The sequence below is a fragment of the Myodes glareolus genome, chromosome 9, assembly GCF_982192425.1.
Source record: "Myodes glareolus chromosome 9, mMyoGla1.1, whole genome shotgun sequence".
NCBI lineage: Eukaryota > Metazoa > Chordata > Mammalia > Rodentia > Cricetidae > Myodes > Myodes glareolus.
Window position 1 is genome coordinate 47753111 of NC_142034.1, and position 14901 is coordinate 47768011.

The window sequence follows — 14901 nt, forward strand, 5'->3', positions numbered from 1 at the left end:
AAAAAAAAAAACAAATGGAGAGACTTTCTCTGGCATCTGATTCTACAAAATTAGAATTTAAATACTACCTGACCTAACAAATACACTTTTTACGCATTTACTACAGACTTAAAGATATATCAAAAGAAGTGTACAGAAGTAGTTCTGTAGGACTCTTATGTATCTGGAAATTACTATAACATGGATCTCAAGAGTGGGCTGCTCAAACAGCTTACAGCGCATGTACAACATACTATGAGCAACTACCTTCTTGGGTGGGTAGCTACTGACTGTAGGATTTCCTACAGCACTGAGAGGTTTTTTTTGTTTCTTTGTTTTATTGGTGGTTTGTTTGTTTTTGAGACATTTTGTAGCCTAGACTGACCTGGAACTAGTTAAATAATCTTAACTGACCTCACTCACCATCCTCCTGTCTCAGCTTCCCAGGTGCTTAGATTCTGGGCAAGCACCAGTATGCCAGGTTCTTATGCATGCTTTGAAAGAATAAGGCAGGAGGGAGAGTTGGGGAGGGAGCTAAGGGGCCGACCATAGCCTAGCATAAGTGAGGCTCTGGGCTGAATCCCCAGCAAACAACCAGGCAGGAAATACTGGGAAGGCAGCTATGACATGAAAGCTAACTACAGAGGAAAGAATAGCATGTATAGTATGGTATGATCAACACAAAATATAGGAAAGAGTGCCTGTTTATACACACTCCACACATACTTCCTGTACTTAGGACAATGGAAGGGCCCACAAGATGCCAAAATAGCTCAAAATAGCGTCTAAGGACTGGGAGCATGATAGGGTAAGTGGAGTCACTCTTTTAATAACAACAACAAAAAAATCTTTAAATAAACAAAGAAGTACTACCCACGCCCAATCTGAGAGATGAAGCAACTTGAGCTACCAGTTTATAACCTGGAGACACTCCCAATTAGCCAGTACCACCACTGACAAGGTAGGCCACATTCCCGCCCAGCCACCTGGAACACATACCTCTGTAAGTGGTAGATCTTGTGTGTGTACTGGCCTTTCTCTCCGTCTTCCTTCTCATAGGGCTCATTCACCAGGACCTCCACTCCTTCCCCACCACCAGTTTCATTTTTACTGGCTTCAGCCACAGAATACAGCTGCCCCACTTGATACTAAAGAACCAGAGAGACAGGCATTATTTGCAACAGTTACACATGGCCCCACCTCCACCTGTGCCTTCACAGTGATCCAAGACAAAGGGGAACTCTGCACTGCTGCACCTCTCACTTGTTTTTGCTTTTTCTTTCTTCTACTACTTCTTTTTTTATTTTTCTTTCCAGCACTAAGGATTGAACCCAGGCCCTCAAGCATGCTAGGCTGCTCGGTAAGTGCTCAAGACCTGAACTCACCCTCTTTTTTGTTTTCCTACATCAACCTCCCAAGTAGCTGGGATTGCAGGCTCTCTTTAACCATCAGAGGTATTCAATTTCATCATCCCATTTTTATAAACCCATGAGTTTAAAGAGAGCACAGACTATACTTAATCTCACAGCACCACCCAGAAACATTATACAGTCCAGGGTGTCTCTTGGCCAGGACCCAGCTCTGATATCAGACCCCAAGAAGGGATTTCAGTTAGCTACTACAAATTTCTCTATCTCACTTATTTAAGCAAACCCTAAAGCTAAGCATAGTATCTCATTCTTGTAATGCAGTACTCGGGAGGCTGGGGCAGGAGACCTGTCATGACTATGCTTCAGCCTGGGCTACAGTGAGTTCCTGGGTATCTCTGGCTACAGTGTGAGGCCCTGTGTAAAAAAAACAAAACAGGGTCAGGCGGTGGTGGCGCACACCTTTAATCCCAGCACTCAGGAGGCAGAGGCAAGCGGATCTTTGTGAGTTGGAGCCCAACCTGGTCTACAAGAGCTAGTAGTTCCAGGAGAGGCTCCAAAGCTACAGAGAAACCCTGTCTCGAAAAACCAAAAAGAAACAAAAAACAAAACAAAACAAAAAACCAAACAAACAAACAAAAAACCAGTCAGGCGGTGGTGGCACATGCCTTTAATTTCAGCACTCAGGAGGTCGAAGCAGGTGGATTCCTGAGTTTGAGACCAGCCTTTGAGACCAGCCTGGTTTACAGAGTTCCAAGATAGCCAGGGCTACACAGCAAAACCCTGTCTTGAAAACAAAAACAAAACAAACAAACAAAAAAACAAAATCCACAAGCAACAACAAAAATAAACACATAAATGATCAGAAACTAAGACTCCAACTTCCTGTCCAAGAAAGCTGTCCAGTGCTGTGTAGCCCACAACTTCTGGCAAAAACTGGCTCAGTTCATTTGCTTTTTCTCCTATGTGGCTTTTCCTCACCATACAGGGACCTCAGAACCTCTCAAACAAGACATCTCCAGATTTTCCCCATTCCTGGCAGACTGAAGTCATGTTCTTGCTCCCTGCATTACAGATCCCTTTCCATGGCTATGCTGGCTGCGTGCCCCTCTGTCTTGGCTGTTGTTAGATGGCAAAAGCCTGGTTTTCCTTTATTTGGGTCACATGTCACCCTATCAAGTCGCTGGCCTCCTCTAACCCCTTAGGACAGTCTGGCATAGGACTGCTGACTCAGAGACAGTTTCCAGGCCTACCCTACCCCTATTTCTAAGAAAAATTATCTGGAGGCGGAAAACATACTAGAGACTGGCCTGGTGGGCTGTAATCTCAGCACTGAGGAAACAGAACAGGTGGATCTCTGAGTTCAAGGCCAGCCTGGTCAACACAACAAGTTCTAGGACAGCCGTGGCTAAATTGTGAGATCATGTTTCAAAAACAAAGCAAAAAAAAAAAAAAAAAAAGAAAGAAAAGAAAAGAAAAGAAAAGAAAGAAGGAAAATGAACAGTACAGAGAAAATGAGCTGTGACCGAGCAGGAAATTACATCTCTTCCAAAAGATATGTCTTCCTCATGGCTGCCAAGGGCAAGAAGGCCAAGGAAAAGACAGAGAACTCCATCACCCCACCTGCCAGAGGTGGACATAAAGCTTTCCTTGCCCTCTACACCCTCTCCTGAATCCTGGCACCCCCAGGGGTAAGACTAGTGGTGTTCTCTCCCTCAGGTTAAGATCATCTACCACCAACTCTGCTGCAGCCCCACTGCCAGCAAGAGCAGGTCACGGATGTTCCAGGCCTGCTCCAGCACAGCCAGAGCCTTCTCCACCTCAGTCCCCTAAGCACTGCAAGGAGACATCTGAGTGACATCCAGCGGGGAAAACAGTGGCCCACCACAGTTCGCTGCTGACCACAAAGCCTAAAAAGCCGAGTTTTCAAAGCAAACGCTCATCCAGGAATGCCAAGAAAAGGCTCAGGTAAGTGATCAAGGCTCAGTTAGTCCCATCCAGAGAAACATCTGAGAGTAAGAGCCTAGATCTTGCTAATCTTGAGCAATACCAGTGCTGCTTTGGTGCCTCTTGGAATCCCACACTAGACCCTGCACCTCTCCAGTCCTATCACCTGCTAAGACACACTTGAAACCCTTATCAGGTGGGTCGGGGACTGGCTGAGCCAAGGCTTCCTCACATGAAACAGCAGGAGCTCAGCTTTGGAGAGAGTCCTAAGGATACTGGATGGCTGACTCAGCAAATCCTAAAGGGCAGGCTGGGGAGAGGGCCTGTAGACAAGACTAACCACAGCGCGCTAGTAGCGCTCCTTGGGGAGGGCCTGGGGCTGGCAGAGACCTTGGTCTTCAGGGATTCCCTTCAGCTGCAGGAAATCACAGGGCAGGCTCTAAGAGGATCAGTCTGCGTGCTGGCCTCTTCCCCTTTAATCTCTCTTGATATTCCGATCCTTTAATCCCAGCGAGACAAGTGAGGCAGTTCAGTTAATCCAAAGAAGTAAAGAAGACAGATCTGCACAAGGCACAAGGCCCCCTCTGGCACAGCCAGGCTACATCCTGGGAAGCTGCCAGACTCAAGATTGGTGGGCAATAAAGATGGGAGTCAGACCACAAAATCAGCTCCAGGGAGACCAGGATTTCAACTTCCTTAGGCTGAAAACAATGTTACATTGCCCTTGAGAGCTGTCCCCTTGTCCCATAGACTAAGTCACTCAAGGAAGCAAAACAGAAGACTCTACCACTTGGCTAATCAGGGAGTAAGGGAGTAGGAACCGAGGGAGGTGAAATGTGGAGCAGAAACACTGAATGACACACATAACAAAACGGCAGCACAGCTAGGCTCAAGTGGCCCACACCTGTAAGCCTGGCCACGGGAGGCTGCGCCAAAAGAACTGCCATGAATTTAAGGTCACCCTGGGTCAGGTTAGCCAAGAATATACAGTAAGACTCTGTCTCAACAAAAAAAAAAAAAAGAAAAGAAAAAGGCAAGAAAAAAAAAAGCAGCACTCTGTTGGTCCACCCATAGAGCCCTGTCAGTCCAGGTTCCAGAGGAATGATCTGCCCTGTCCACAAGAAGGTGGCCAGGAACCGCTGGCGGACACACCCATATCAAACAGCCAGGGCTTTCTTGTTCTGCTACAGGATGCCTGGAAACTCAAGGTAGTGTTATACTAAAGGCTCTGGCCAAACAAGCTAATTCTGTTCCCAAATATCGATTCAGGCCATCAGGATGACTATAAGCCATGACCTTCTCTGTTTCTTTTTTTCTCCCCAAATCAGAAGCTCCAAGGGACTCAAGTCACAGTCTCCAATATAGGAAGTGAATGTAGCAGTCACATGACTCTGGGCCGTTCTCATGGGAACGGTGAGTCAGAAAGGGGTTACTGGCGGAGTCACTGTTCCTTACTTACTTCTTCACTCTCCCCATTCTAGAATTTTCTGATTATCCGGAACTAAGGTTCAAGCTACCGATGGAGCAGCTTCACCCCTGCCGCCCTGCTCTTTCCTGTCAGTGCTTCCTTGCTGAGAACAGGCTGATCAGCACCACACAGACTCACCCTGAACCAGCACGCATTTCCCAAGCTTCTGCTTGGCCCAGGCTCTCATTACCGAGCTCTGCTTCACCACTTCCTCCATGCTCGAAAACCAAGGCAGCTAAAACCTGCCAGGAGGATGTTCTCGAGGTGGGTATCTCCCCTTCCTGCCACCCACTAGCCCACAGTTCTGATTGGGAGAAGACAGTCATTGGACCACCTAAGTTTCAAGGTAAGGAACAATCAGGCTTTCTGTTAGGAAATCTTGTTACATACCCTTTTTGTTTGTTTTTCGAGACAGAGTTTCTCTGTGTAGCTCTAGCTGTCCTGGAACTCTGCTCTGTAGTCCAGGCTGGCTTCTAACTCAGAGATCCGCCTGCCTCTGCCTCCCAAGTGCTGGGATTAAAAGCGTGTGCCACCACTACTACACAGGCTTTTTTTTTTTCTTTTTAAGATAGGTTCTTACTATGTAGCCCTGGCTAGCCTGAAACTCCCTATGTAGACAAACATGGCATTGAACTCGTTTACTATTCTTAATATTGACAGTAAGGCCCTCAAAGGAAGGAGGCCAACTCTCCCAAAGCTATACCCAGGCACATGGTTTCCAGGACCCAGGTATATCTCAGGTGGCTCCGTGTAACATAGCATCTACCTAGCCATTTTCTTTTTCCCTTAGGTTCCTCAATGTATGCATGTGTATCTGTCTCTTCTCTCCTCCCTACTACTTGTTGGTTATTGCTTTTTCTTTCTCTTTTTTTAAGACAGGGTTTCTCTGTGCACCCCTGGCTGTCCTAGAACTAACTCTGTAGACCAGGCTGGACTCAAACTCAGAGATCTGCCTGCCTCTGTCTGGAGTGCTGGAGTTAAACTTAGGCACCACCACACCCTGTCGGCTTTATTTTGCTGCTGCTGCTGCTGCTGCTTCTGCTTCTTCTTCTGCTTCTTCTTCTTCTTCTTCTTCTTCTTCTTCTTCTTCTTCTTCTTCTTCTTCTTCTTCTTCTTCTTCTTTTTGTTTGTTTGTTTGTTTGTTTGTTTGTTTTAAGATAGGATCTCACTGTGTAGCCCTGACTAGCCTGGAACTTGTCAGGTAGACCAGGCTGGCCTCAAACTCACAGAGATTCACCGGCCTCTGACTGGATCTAAGTACTGGGACTAAAGGGCATGTGACACCACACCCAGCTTCTTTTTAAAAAAAAAAAAAAAAATTTATTTATTTATTATGTATACAATATTCTTGTCTGTGTGTCTGCCTGCAGGCCAGAAGAGGGCATCAGATCTCATTACAGATGGTTGTGAGCCACCATGTGGTTGCTGGGAATTGAACTCAGGACCTTTGGAAGAGCAGGCAATGCTCTTAACCACTGAGCCATCTCTCCAGCCCCCACACCCAGGCTTCTTTATCATTTTTTTTAAAACAGGTTATTACTCTGTCCTGAAACTCAATTTGTAGCTCAGGCTGACTTCAATCATCTTGCCTCAGCCTCCCAAAGGGCAAGATTAGAAGTGTGAGCTACTGTTGTTTTTGGTTTTTGGTTCTTATTTAGCCTTGGCTGTCCTAGAACTCTCTCTGCAGACTAGACTGGCCTGAAACTCAAACTCCACCTACTTTTGCCTCCTGAGAACTAGAATTAAAGGTGTGTGCCACCATTACCCTGCTTTTACTATTTAATTCATTTATTTTATTTTGAGATGGAATCTTGCTGTATGCCCAAGCTGGCCGCAAACTCTTGATGTTAACTCTTCTGCCACTGGCACCTAGATGTCTCTTTTGTCTCCCAGATTTCAGACCATGTTCAAGTTCACATCTGTCTCTCTCTCCCAGATCTCCGCACTCCGTTGGAGACAACCCTCTCAGAGCCGAGGCACAGACATCACTCTTGGGGGTGACTGGTTTCATCTAAAGAATGCTCCCACCACAGGGCTGGAAAGATGGTTCACTGGGTAAGAGTACTTTACCCCATTAGAGGACCTGTGCTTGACTCTAAGTACTTACACTGGGCAACTAACAACTGCTTGTTACTCTAACCCCACATACATAACATACACACAAAGAGAAAAACATACACACATTTTAAAAAAAATGTTTAAAGAATGCTCCAGGCTCTGCTAGTCTGCTTTCATTTCTCAGAAGTCCAGCTCTATGGAGCACAGGAGTTTCACAGTGGTCCTACAGGAAAAAGAGATGGTGCCAACAACCGGGGGTTCAGGCTGGCTTTCATTTCACTGGAAGCTGGGGTGGAGCTGTGGATTCAGAGGAAAGTCAAGAACAAGCTTGGCCAGGAAGGGAGAAGAGAGGAAGTTCAGAGAAAGGGTGGGACAAGGGAGGCTCCATGACAGTTCTCTGCTATCCCAGAGAAAGCTCTGAGTCAGCAGGGCCTATGGACCTTCTCGTGGCAACGACTGCTGCCAGCCCCACAAGCACAGGGCTGTCAGACCTAGGAACCATAAAAGGACAGAGGGCAAGCCAAGCCCATCTGTCATCTTCTGCCCTCCATAAAAGGCGGTTTCTGTTCCTTGGTCTTTCCAGCAGTCACCTAACATGTGTCTGGGGACTCAAGAGATTTCTGGCCTTGCTGGTTTGCTTCACAGTCAGAGCTGCCTTAGTCTCTACGCAAAGCTATCCAGCAAGCTTGACACTGGCTATACTAAGGTACCAGACTCACGACAGACACGCCCCCCTTTAGCAGAAAGTAGCACCAGGAATTTGAGCTGATCTTTGGCTCTGAATTAGATAAATGAAAGCTACACAAACAATGTGGCCACTCCCAGGTCAACTAAGCTAATGTTTTCACAAGTATTTATGAACTATGGATGAGATGAGAAGAAAAAAGGACTTACCTCATCTACAGACACAGGCAAGATGACTCGGCTGCAAAAGAGGGAAAAGAGCATCAACTCCAGACTCTGAAGCATCACCTCAGTACAGTGGTTCATGCTCTGCTGCATCTAATTCCCCACTCACTGACAAAGCAAGCAGGGAATGGCCCTCTGGATGCTGCAAGACCAGGGTCCCCCACTCTTGGAATCCCATTTAGAACTCTATAATTCAGAGCAAATCTGAATTCCCCACTATCTACTTCACAGGCCACTCACTCACACCTTTCTCGCCTACTCCCTCAACCATCTCTCTCCAATAAGACTTGTCCATGCATCTAGTGGAACGGAAGCGAACAGGGAAGGCTCATCATAATGTATTAGACCAGAAGGTGGCCCTGTGGATGTGTGTCAGGGGCCCAACTTCCCAACATCAGTCCTCAGGGTCAAAGGCTGTGAAGCAGACAATTGCCTAGAGGCTTAGTCAACCCTAAAGACTTGAGTGCCACCACCTCTGCTCTCTGCAGGATGCTCCCTCATGCAGCTCCAGGAGCCACCCAAAGGCACTCCAGCCCATCACTTTCTTTCCCCCTGTATCTTGACTACCTTCAGTTGTTGAAAGGTACCACACATAACCTGATAGAGAAATTGTGGACAGCAAAGTCCTCAAGAGGGTCAGAACTTCAGAGAGTCGAGGAGACTAGAGGCACTTCCCCAGGTGGCTTGAACTTGTGACAGACCAGTGGCTGACCCCCAGCTCAACACTTTGAGGTCAAAGAGATGAGAAGAAAGGCCTTGACTGGACTCAGAAGTCAAGCCACCCAGTACTGAGGAGGCAGAGGCAGGTGGATCTCTGTGAGTTTGAAGCCAGTCTGGTCTACATGGTTCCAGGCCAGCCAGAGTTATATGGTAAGACCCTGTTTAAAAAAACAAAACAAGCAGCCGGGTGGTGGTGGCGCATGCCTTTAATCCCAGCACTCAGGAGGCAGGGGCAGGCAGAAACCCTGTCTCAGAGGGGAAAAAAAAAAAGCAAACAAAGCAGGGCAGTGGTCGTCCACGTCTTTAATCCCAGCACTTGGGAGGCAGGGGCAGAAGGATCTCTCGGATCTCTCGAGTTTGAGGTCAGCCTGGTCTACAGTATGAGTTCCAGGACAGCCAGGGCTACACAAAAAAACCCTGTCTCAAAAAAAAAAAAAAAAATCCAAGTAAGACAAGTGGAAACAGGCCTGGTGGCACACACCTTTAATCCCAACACTAGGCAGATCTCTAAGTTTGAGGCCAACCTGTTTTACAGATCGAGTTCCAGAACAGCCAGGGCTACACAGTGAGACCCTGCCTCAAGATAAATAAGTAAATAAATAAATAAATAAATAAAATAAGGCAATCAAGGGCCAAAGCTAAGATTCCCAGTTCTCACAGCCTTGCTGGAGCCCGCTGAGTCCTCTGCATCTCTGTGCTCTCGCTCAGTAAAGCATGAGCGCAACCTCCCTAAGCACAGGTCCAAGCATGGCTCTTTGCTCCAGGCTGCAAAACAGTGTGCTATCCCCTCGGTCCACAACGTTCTCCTGGGCAGCAAGACCCGAGGAAAACAGCACAGCAAAAGCCGGGCATCTGGCAGAAAAAGCAGGGGGAAAAATGGGCTCCAAGTTCTTTACTGCCTGCTACCTCCCTTCCTCCAGAAAGACTCGATAATGTAAACTCTCCCATTACAGAAAACCAAAAGTGCACAGAAGTACTTCCAACTTAGAGAGCAGCATTTCTGCACCCTCAGAAGAAACTTCCTAGAAAACAATACGCCTTTTATCTTCAAGAACACAGCAAAAATCACATCGAAGAATTTGCAGAAATCAAATCGGGGGAAATTCTATTGAAGGAAGTGTCAGCAAAAGCAACAGGGACAACCTTCAGATCCAAACCTCCCCTCAAACGAGACTAGTTCTGGCCAGTGCCTTCAAGGATGCTCTGAGCCTGCTTCCATTTCAGCTGCATGGGGTCATTTTTCCCTTGTTTCCTCAGAACAAAACCAACTTGGCAGCCATGGGACAACTCGAAAGGAGAGGGCCACAGCCGCCCAAGATCGGAGCCATCCTCACCATGGCATGACCTTCACGCGCATCCTTTGCAAAGCTGCAGCATTGCAACCACAGCCCCTCGCTTTGATGTCCTCGCCTGCCCTGTTTCTCATCCTGCCCCCCACCCAGAAATGCACGCACAGGGCACAAGTCCATCAGGAAGAAAATACAGATGCCAGGCAGGTTCTGCATCACCAGCACCTTGGGCCTTTTTCCCTGGCCAGGCTTCAAAAGGCGAGAGCAAAGAATGGGAAAGGATGGCCTGCCTCCCAAATTCGCTTCAGCTCCTCAGAAGGCCCTTCCCTCCCTACCTGACCAGTTCAAAACTACACAGCTCTACACATTGGAGGATTCACATGGGGATTTTTTTTAAAATCTGAAAAGAGAGAGAAGTTCACTGGTTTGGTAGCTGAGGATTAGAATGCAAAGAGCACCGTGTTCTCCTTGGAGAGCGCTGGCACCCGAGCGGTCCTGTTCTTTACCACATAAAGCTCTGAGCGCTGGCTGGATTAACACTGGACATCAAGAGAGGCTGTCGACAGGCCTCCAAATGATGTTCTTCGCAAAAGAGTCAAGGTGGGAGGCCACCTGGCTCGCTACTTCATTTGCCATTCAAGCTGCACACTGTGACATCTGTGTGGGGATGGACAAAGTGCCTTCACTGGCAAGAGGGAGAGAGTCCTCTGCACGCCTGCTTGGTCACCAAGAGTTTTACAAGTTTCTATTTGGATATTTTCCATTTCTGAACTTCTGGGGCTTAGGACCCGATGCTGCCCCCTTGCCCTCTCCTTTGGGTTATCTTAGTTTCCCAAATCTTCGGGGAAACTATACACACATCCAGTTTAGCCTGGGATCTTCACTTGGAACCATGATCCTCAGGAAAGGGTCACACTGTGACCTTTTCTGTTTAGCAATTCAAATAACTCTGTCAGTCAAGACCCTGGGTTTCAGAAGCAAACATCTAGCAAGGCATGCCTGTCCCCCAAATCAATAGCTCCTCACCCCCAAAAATATTTGTGGAGACCTTCTCAATTCCTCCAAGCAATTTCCTCATCTCTTTGCACCAAGACCCAAAATCTGCTAGAGATTGGATGTCCTGGTCCCCACCAGCTCTATTAGCAGGCAGAGCCATTCTTTTATTGGGGGGGGGGGTGCATATCCATTCTTATGCTATGTTTTCTATGCTATCTTTCTGGATGGTCTTGTGCCTTGCTAACTTCCTGCCTTTTCAATCACCGAAACTCCTTCACATCACTTCAGAACCTGCCGGTATTTTCTAGACTCCTCATTCAAGTGTTGCCAAGTCCCAGGCAGGCATCCCGAGCTTCTTCCAAAAGCCTCCTCTTTTGTACCTACTACTTAGGGTACCATGACACTCCAGCTATCTCCGCCCAGCCCTGTTATCTCAGTCCCCTAAGTTCTTTCTCCCTTCCCATCACCCAAGCCTAGCCCTGACTTAAGTCCTTTTTTTCTGCAACCAATTATTACAGTCCTTCTGCTGCTGCCTAGGGCGGCCACTGTCCATGCCCCAGGTTCCGCCTCAGCACTCCTCCTCACCACCTCAACTCCATTCTAGGAGCTACCTTATCTGATCTTCCCTGCCCCTCGGTACGTACAACTCAGCCCCAAACCCCTCCCTACTGTCAGTCAACTCGCCGGCGCTGCCTGCCCTTGTCCCATTGCTCCTCGGTCCCTTACACAACTCCTCAGTCTACCCCTTCATCCCCCAGCGCCCACTATAGGGCCACCTCACATCCAGCACTCTCCGTTCCTCGGGCCCCACCTCATGCTCCCTCTGGCTCTCCCTGTCCCCTTGACCCCTCCTCAGGCCCTGTCCGGCCCGCGCTGGTTCCTGGCCTCCTCTCTGGCCTATTCGACCCCACCTCAGGTGCTGTCTGTCACCCTCTGGCCCCTCCGCCCCTGCTAGGCGGCCCAACAGCCCCATCCGGTGTTCTCCATCCCCCCCGGCAGGCGATCTGCCTTCGCGGCCGTCATCCCGACCCTCCCTTCCGCCTCGCTTCCGCACAGCCGACCCGACACTCACTACTCCTTGAGCAGCACCATGTCGCTTCGCAGTTCGGCGGCTGCCAGCTGCCAGCCCGGCCTTCTGCCCGCTTCCCGGCGGCCGCTCTCCTGGTGGCCCGGCCCGGCCCGGCTGCCTGTGCGCCTTCGTCGTGGTCTGCTCTGTCTCTGCTGCTCTCGCTGCGGTCGCCGCGCGGGCTCCTGTCGCCCTGCCCTGGCCTCGCCACCTCCCGCGCCTCTGCCGACGCCGCCCGGAGCTCCGGTTCCGCAGCGCCGCGCGGGGGCGGGGCGTCTCTGCGGCAACCAGAGCGTCAGACGCAGCAGTGCGCGCTGACCTCACGCGGGGCGGAGCCTTCCCGGGCCCGCCCCACTACCCTTAAATGGGCTTTGGCTCCGGGTCCAAATTAGCATCCGATCTGGGACCTTGACCGGTTCACATCTCAGAAATTAAAGGTACACGTCTGGTGTCAATCTCTTTTGCAGCAGCAACTGATACGCCTGTTTGCCTGGACTTCGCTGGAGGGTGTGTTGAGAGCCAAGCGTGTCAAAAATAAAATGAGAGGCTTGGAGATTTCGTTCAGCTGGGAAGCACTTGCCTAATTTGGATGCCCAAAACAAAAGTGTGTATATATGTTCTCTAAATACCTGATTCCACAACTCCACCAGAAAGGTACTGTTGCTATCCTCATTTACAGGGAAGAAGGCAGCAGAAGATTTGCTCATTGCAGCTTCTTCATGAGTTTTTTGTCTCTTTTTTCTTTTTCTTTTTTTTTCCCCCTTTTTTTGAGGCAGGGTCTCACTATGTAGCTCTGGCTGTCCTGAAACTCGCTATGTGGACCAGGCTGACCTCAAATTCTTAGAGATTCACCTGCCTCTGGCTCCTGAACGTTGGCTGTAGCTGAGATTCTAACCCAGTGTCTCCTCATTCACCCAATAACCATTGGCTGAGGGGCTGCTGTGCACCAGAGCCCCTGCTATCCAGGATAGAGAGAACAAGACTGGTACTATCTTGCCCTGAGGGACCGGAGATCAAATGGAGGTGAGGCAGGTGATGGCTAAAGGTAGCAAGCATTTAGAATGAAGGAGGCTGCCAGGCCTGTAATCCTAGCTATCTAGGAGCTGAGGCAGGAGGGTGGAAAGTTCAAAGCCTCTGTCTCATAAAAGGTAAGGAGAGGGCCAGAATACAGCTCAGTGATCGAGCACTTGCCCAGTATGCAGGAGGCTCTAGATTCAATCCCAGAACCACAAGAAGAAAAAGGAAAGAAGTCATCAGGCAAGAGGGTGAAAGTTGGGCTGGAGAGATGGCTCAGTGGTTAAGAGCACCGACTGTTCTTCCAGAGGACCCGAGTTCAATTCCCAGCACCCACATGGCAGCTTACAACTGTCTGTAATTCCTGTTCCAGGGGAATCCAACACCTCATGCAGACAAAAACACCAATGTACATAAAATACAAATAAATAAATAAATAAAGAGGGTGAAAGTTGTACTTGATGGGATTATACAGGAGGGGCCTGATCTGTGTGAGGAAACCCAGGGAAGGCATTCCAGAAGACAAGATTCAAGAGGAGATCTGCAGATGCTGGGGAGCAAAGAACAGCAAATAGGTGTCCCAAGCAGATATGTAAAGGCTGCAGTCAAAGAGGATACACTTGGGAACTGGTCCTAGTCTGGTTTCTGTTGCTGCGATAAAGACCACGACCAAAAGTAGCCTGGGGAGAAAAGGGTTTATTGTGTCTTTGAGGTTAGAGTCCATTTTCAAGGGAAAGTCGGGCAGGGACCTGAAGCAGAGGCTATGGAGGAATGCTGCTTGCTCAGATTGTTTTCTTGTTCAACCCAGGACCACCTGCCCAGGTATGGTACCACCCAGCGTGAGCTATGCTCACCCACATCAATCAGTAATCCAGAAAATGCCTCCACAGGCTTGCCTAGAGACAGATTTGATGGGAACATTTTCTCAACTGAGGTTCTGTCTTCTGAATAGAAGAGATACCTGGAGCACTGAGTTTGGAGGCTGGAGCGCTGGGAAGGGCTAGGCTCCTGGTGGGTGATGGCAATGTGGGCTTCGGGCCATGGGAGGGCATTTGAGGGTTTCAGCAGTGATATGAGATTTACAGTATGAAGCTTCCCTCTGAATCTTGGGGGTGGGGAGGAAGAGGAGAGGACTGTCGGGACAACAGTGACAGGCAGTGACACCAGGAAGGAGGCAGCTGCAGAAGTCCAGGGAGCACTCAGGGAAGAAAAAGAAGGGGGAAAATTCCAGGTGGTGAGGGTGGCGGCAACGCACACCTTTAATCCCAGCACTCAGGAGGCAGAGGCAGAGGCAAACAGATCTCTGAGGCCAGCCTGGTCTACAGAGTGGGTGAGTTCCAGGACAACCAGGGTTACACAGAGAAACAAATTGGCCAACAAGGCGAAAGCAAGGGAGGAAGTGAGAGACCACTGGCGAGGCCCAGGCCTGGGAGCACAAGTGACTAGTGCTGTTCTGAATGACAGCACCGCTGACAGGCGGATGGGCTCTCTGAGAGCAGGTGCTTGAGAAGGATCTGGCCGCAACAGCGACTGAACTACCCAAGATGGTGGCTCAAGAAGGAACTGGGGAGCAGGTGGCCATACTGCTACTCAGCTGTGACCAGTAACCAGGACTGCCCTAAGTGTTCCATGTATTTGGCCATTCATTGATCAAACTCGCATGAGCAAGGATAGCTCCAGAAATACAAGATGGAGGAATGACCTGACCCGTGGTGTGTGTGTGTGTGTCCCACTTCAGCACAGGGCTCTTTCTCCATAGTATCAATGGATAGTTCTCTAGAAAATGCTGGCTCTCTCCAGGAAGTAACCAGATCCTGCCCGCCCTGGGAACGTGCCGCCTAGTTAGGGAGACTGCATTTACTCATTCACTCAATAAATATTGATTGAGCACCTGGCCCTGTTCTAGGCCTTTTTCTAGGCACTTAAGACACAAGGGATGACCACGCAAACGATCTCTCTCCCCTACTGAATGAAGAGGAGCCCGCTACAAACATAGGGAAGTGACTTTCAGAAGAGGCCAGCATGAACTGTGGGGCTGATGGTGGGCGCAGCGCTAGCTGTGGTTTCAGGCAGGAATTGCTGCTAATT

At 49.1% G+C, this 14901-nt stretch overlaps 1 protein-coding gene and 1 long non-coding RNA gene across 2 annotated transcripts in view; one reads left to right on the plus strand and one right to left on the minus strand.

Moving 5' to 3' along the window:
• The window catches only part of Pitpna (phosphatidylinositol transfer protein alpha), a 40971-nt gene extending 28934 nt beyond the window's left edge, over positions 1 to 12037 (minus strand). Inside the window, exons 1-3 of the mRNA XM_085695338.2 lie at positions 11806 to 12037; positions 7714 to 7744; positions 979 to 1127 (exon numbers count right to left, since the gene is read on the minus strand). Coding sequence (XP_085551464.1) covers positions 979 to 1127; positions 7714 to 7744; positions 11806 to 11825 — 200 coding nt within the window. The 5' untranslated portion in view covers positions 11826 to 12037. The remainder of the gene's footprint in view (positions 1 to 978; positions 1128 to 7713; positions 7745 to 11805) is intronic.
• Positions 4726 to 13405, plus strand: LOC148120888 (uncharacterized). Its single transcript, XR_015738811.1, has 3 exons — positions 4726 to 5107; positions 6698 to 6816; positions 12267 to 13405. It is a non-coding gene; the product is annotated as an uncharacterized LOC148120888 (long non-coding RNA).
• The last annotated feature ends 1496 nt before the right edge of the window (positions 13406 to 14901 follow it).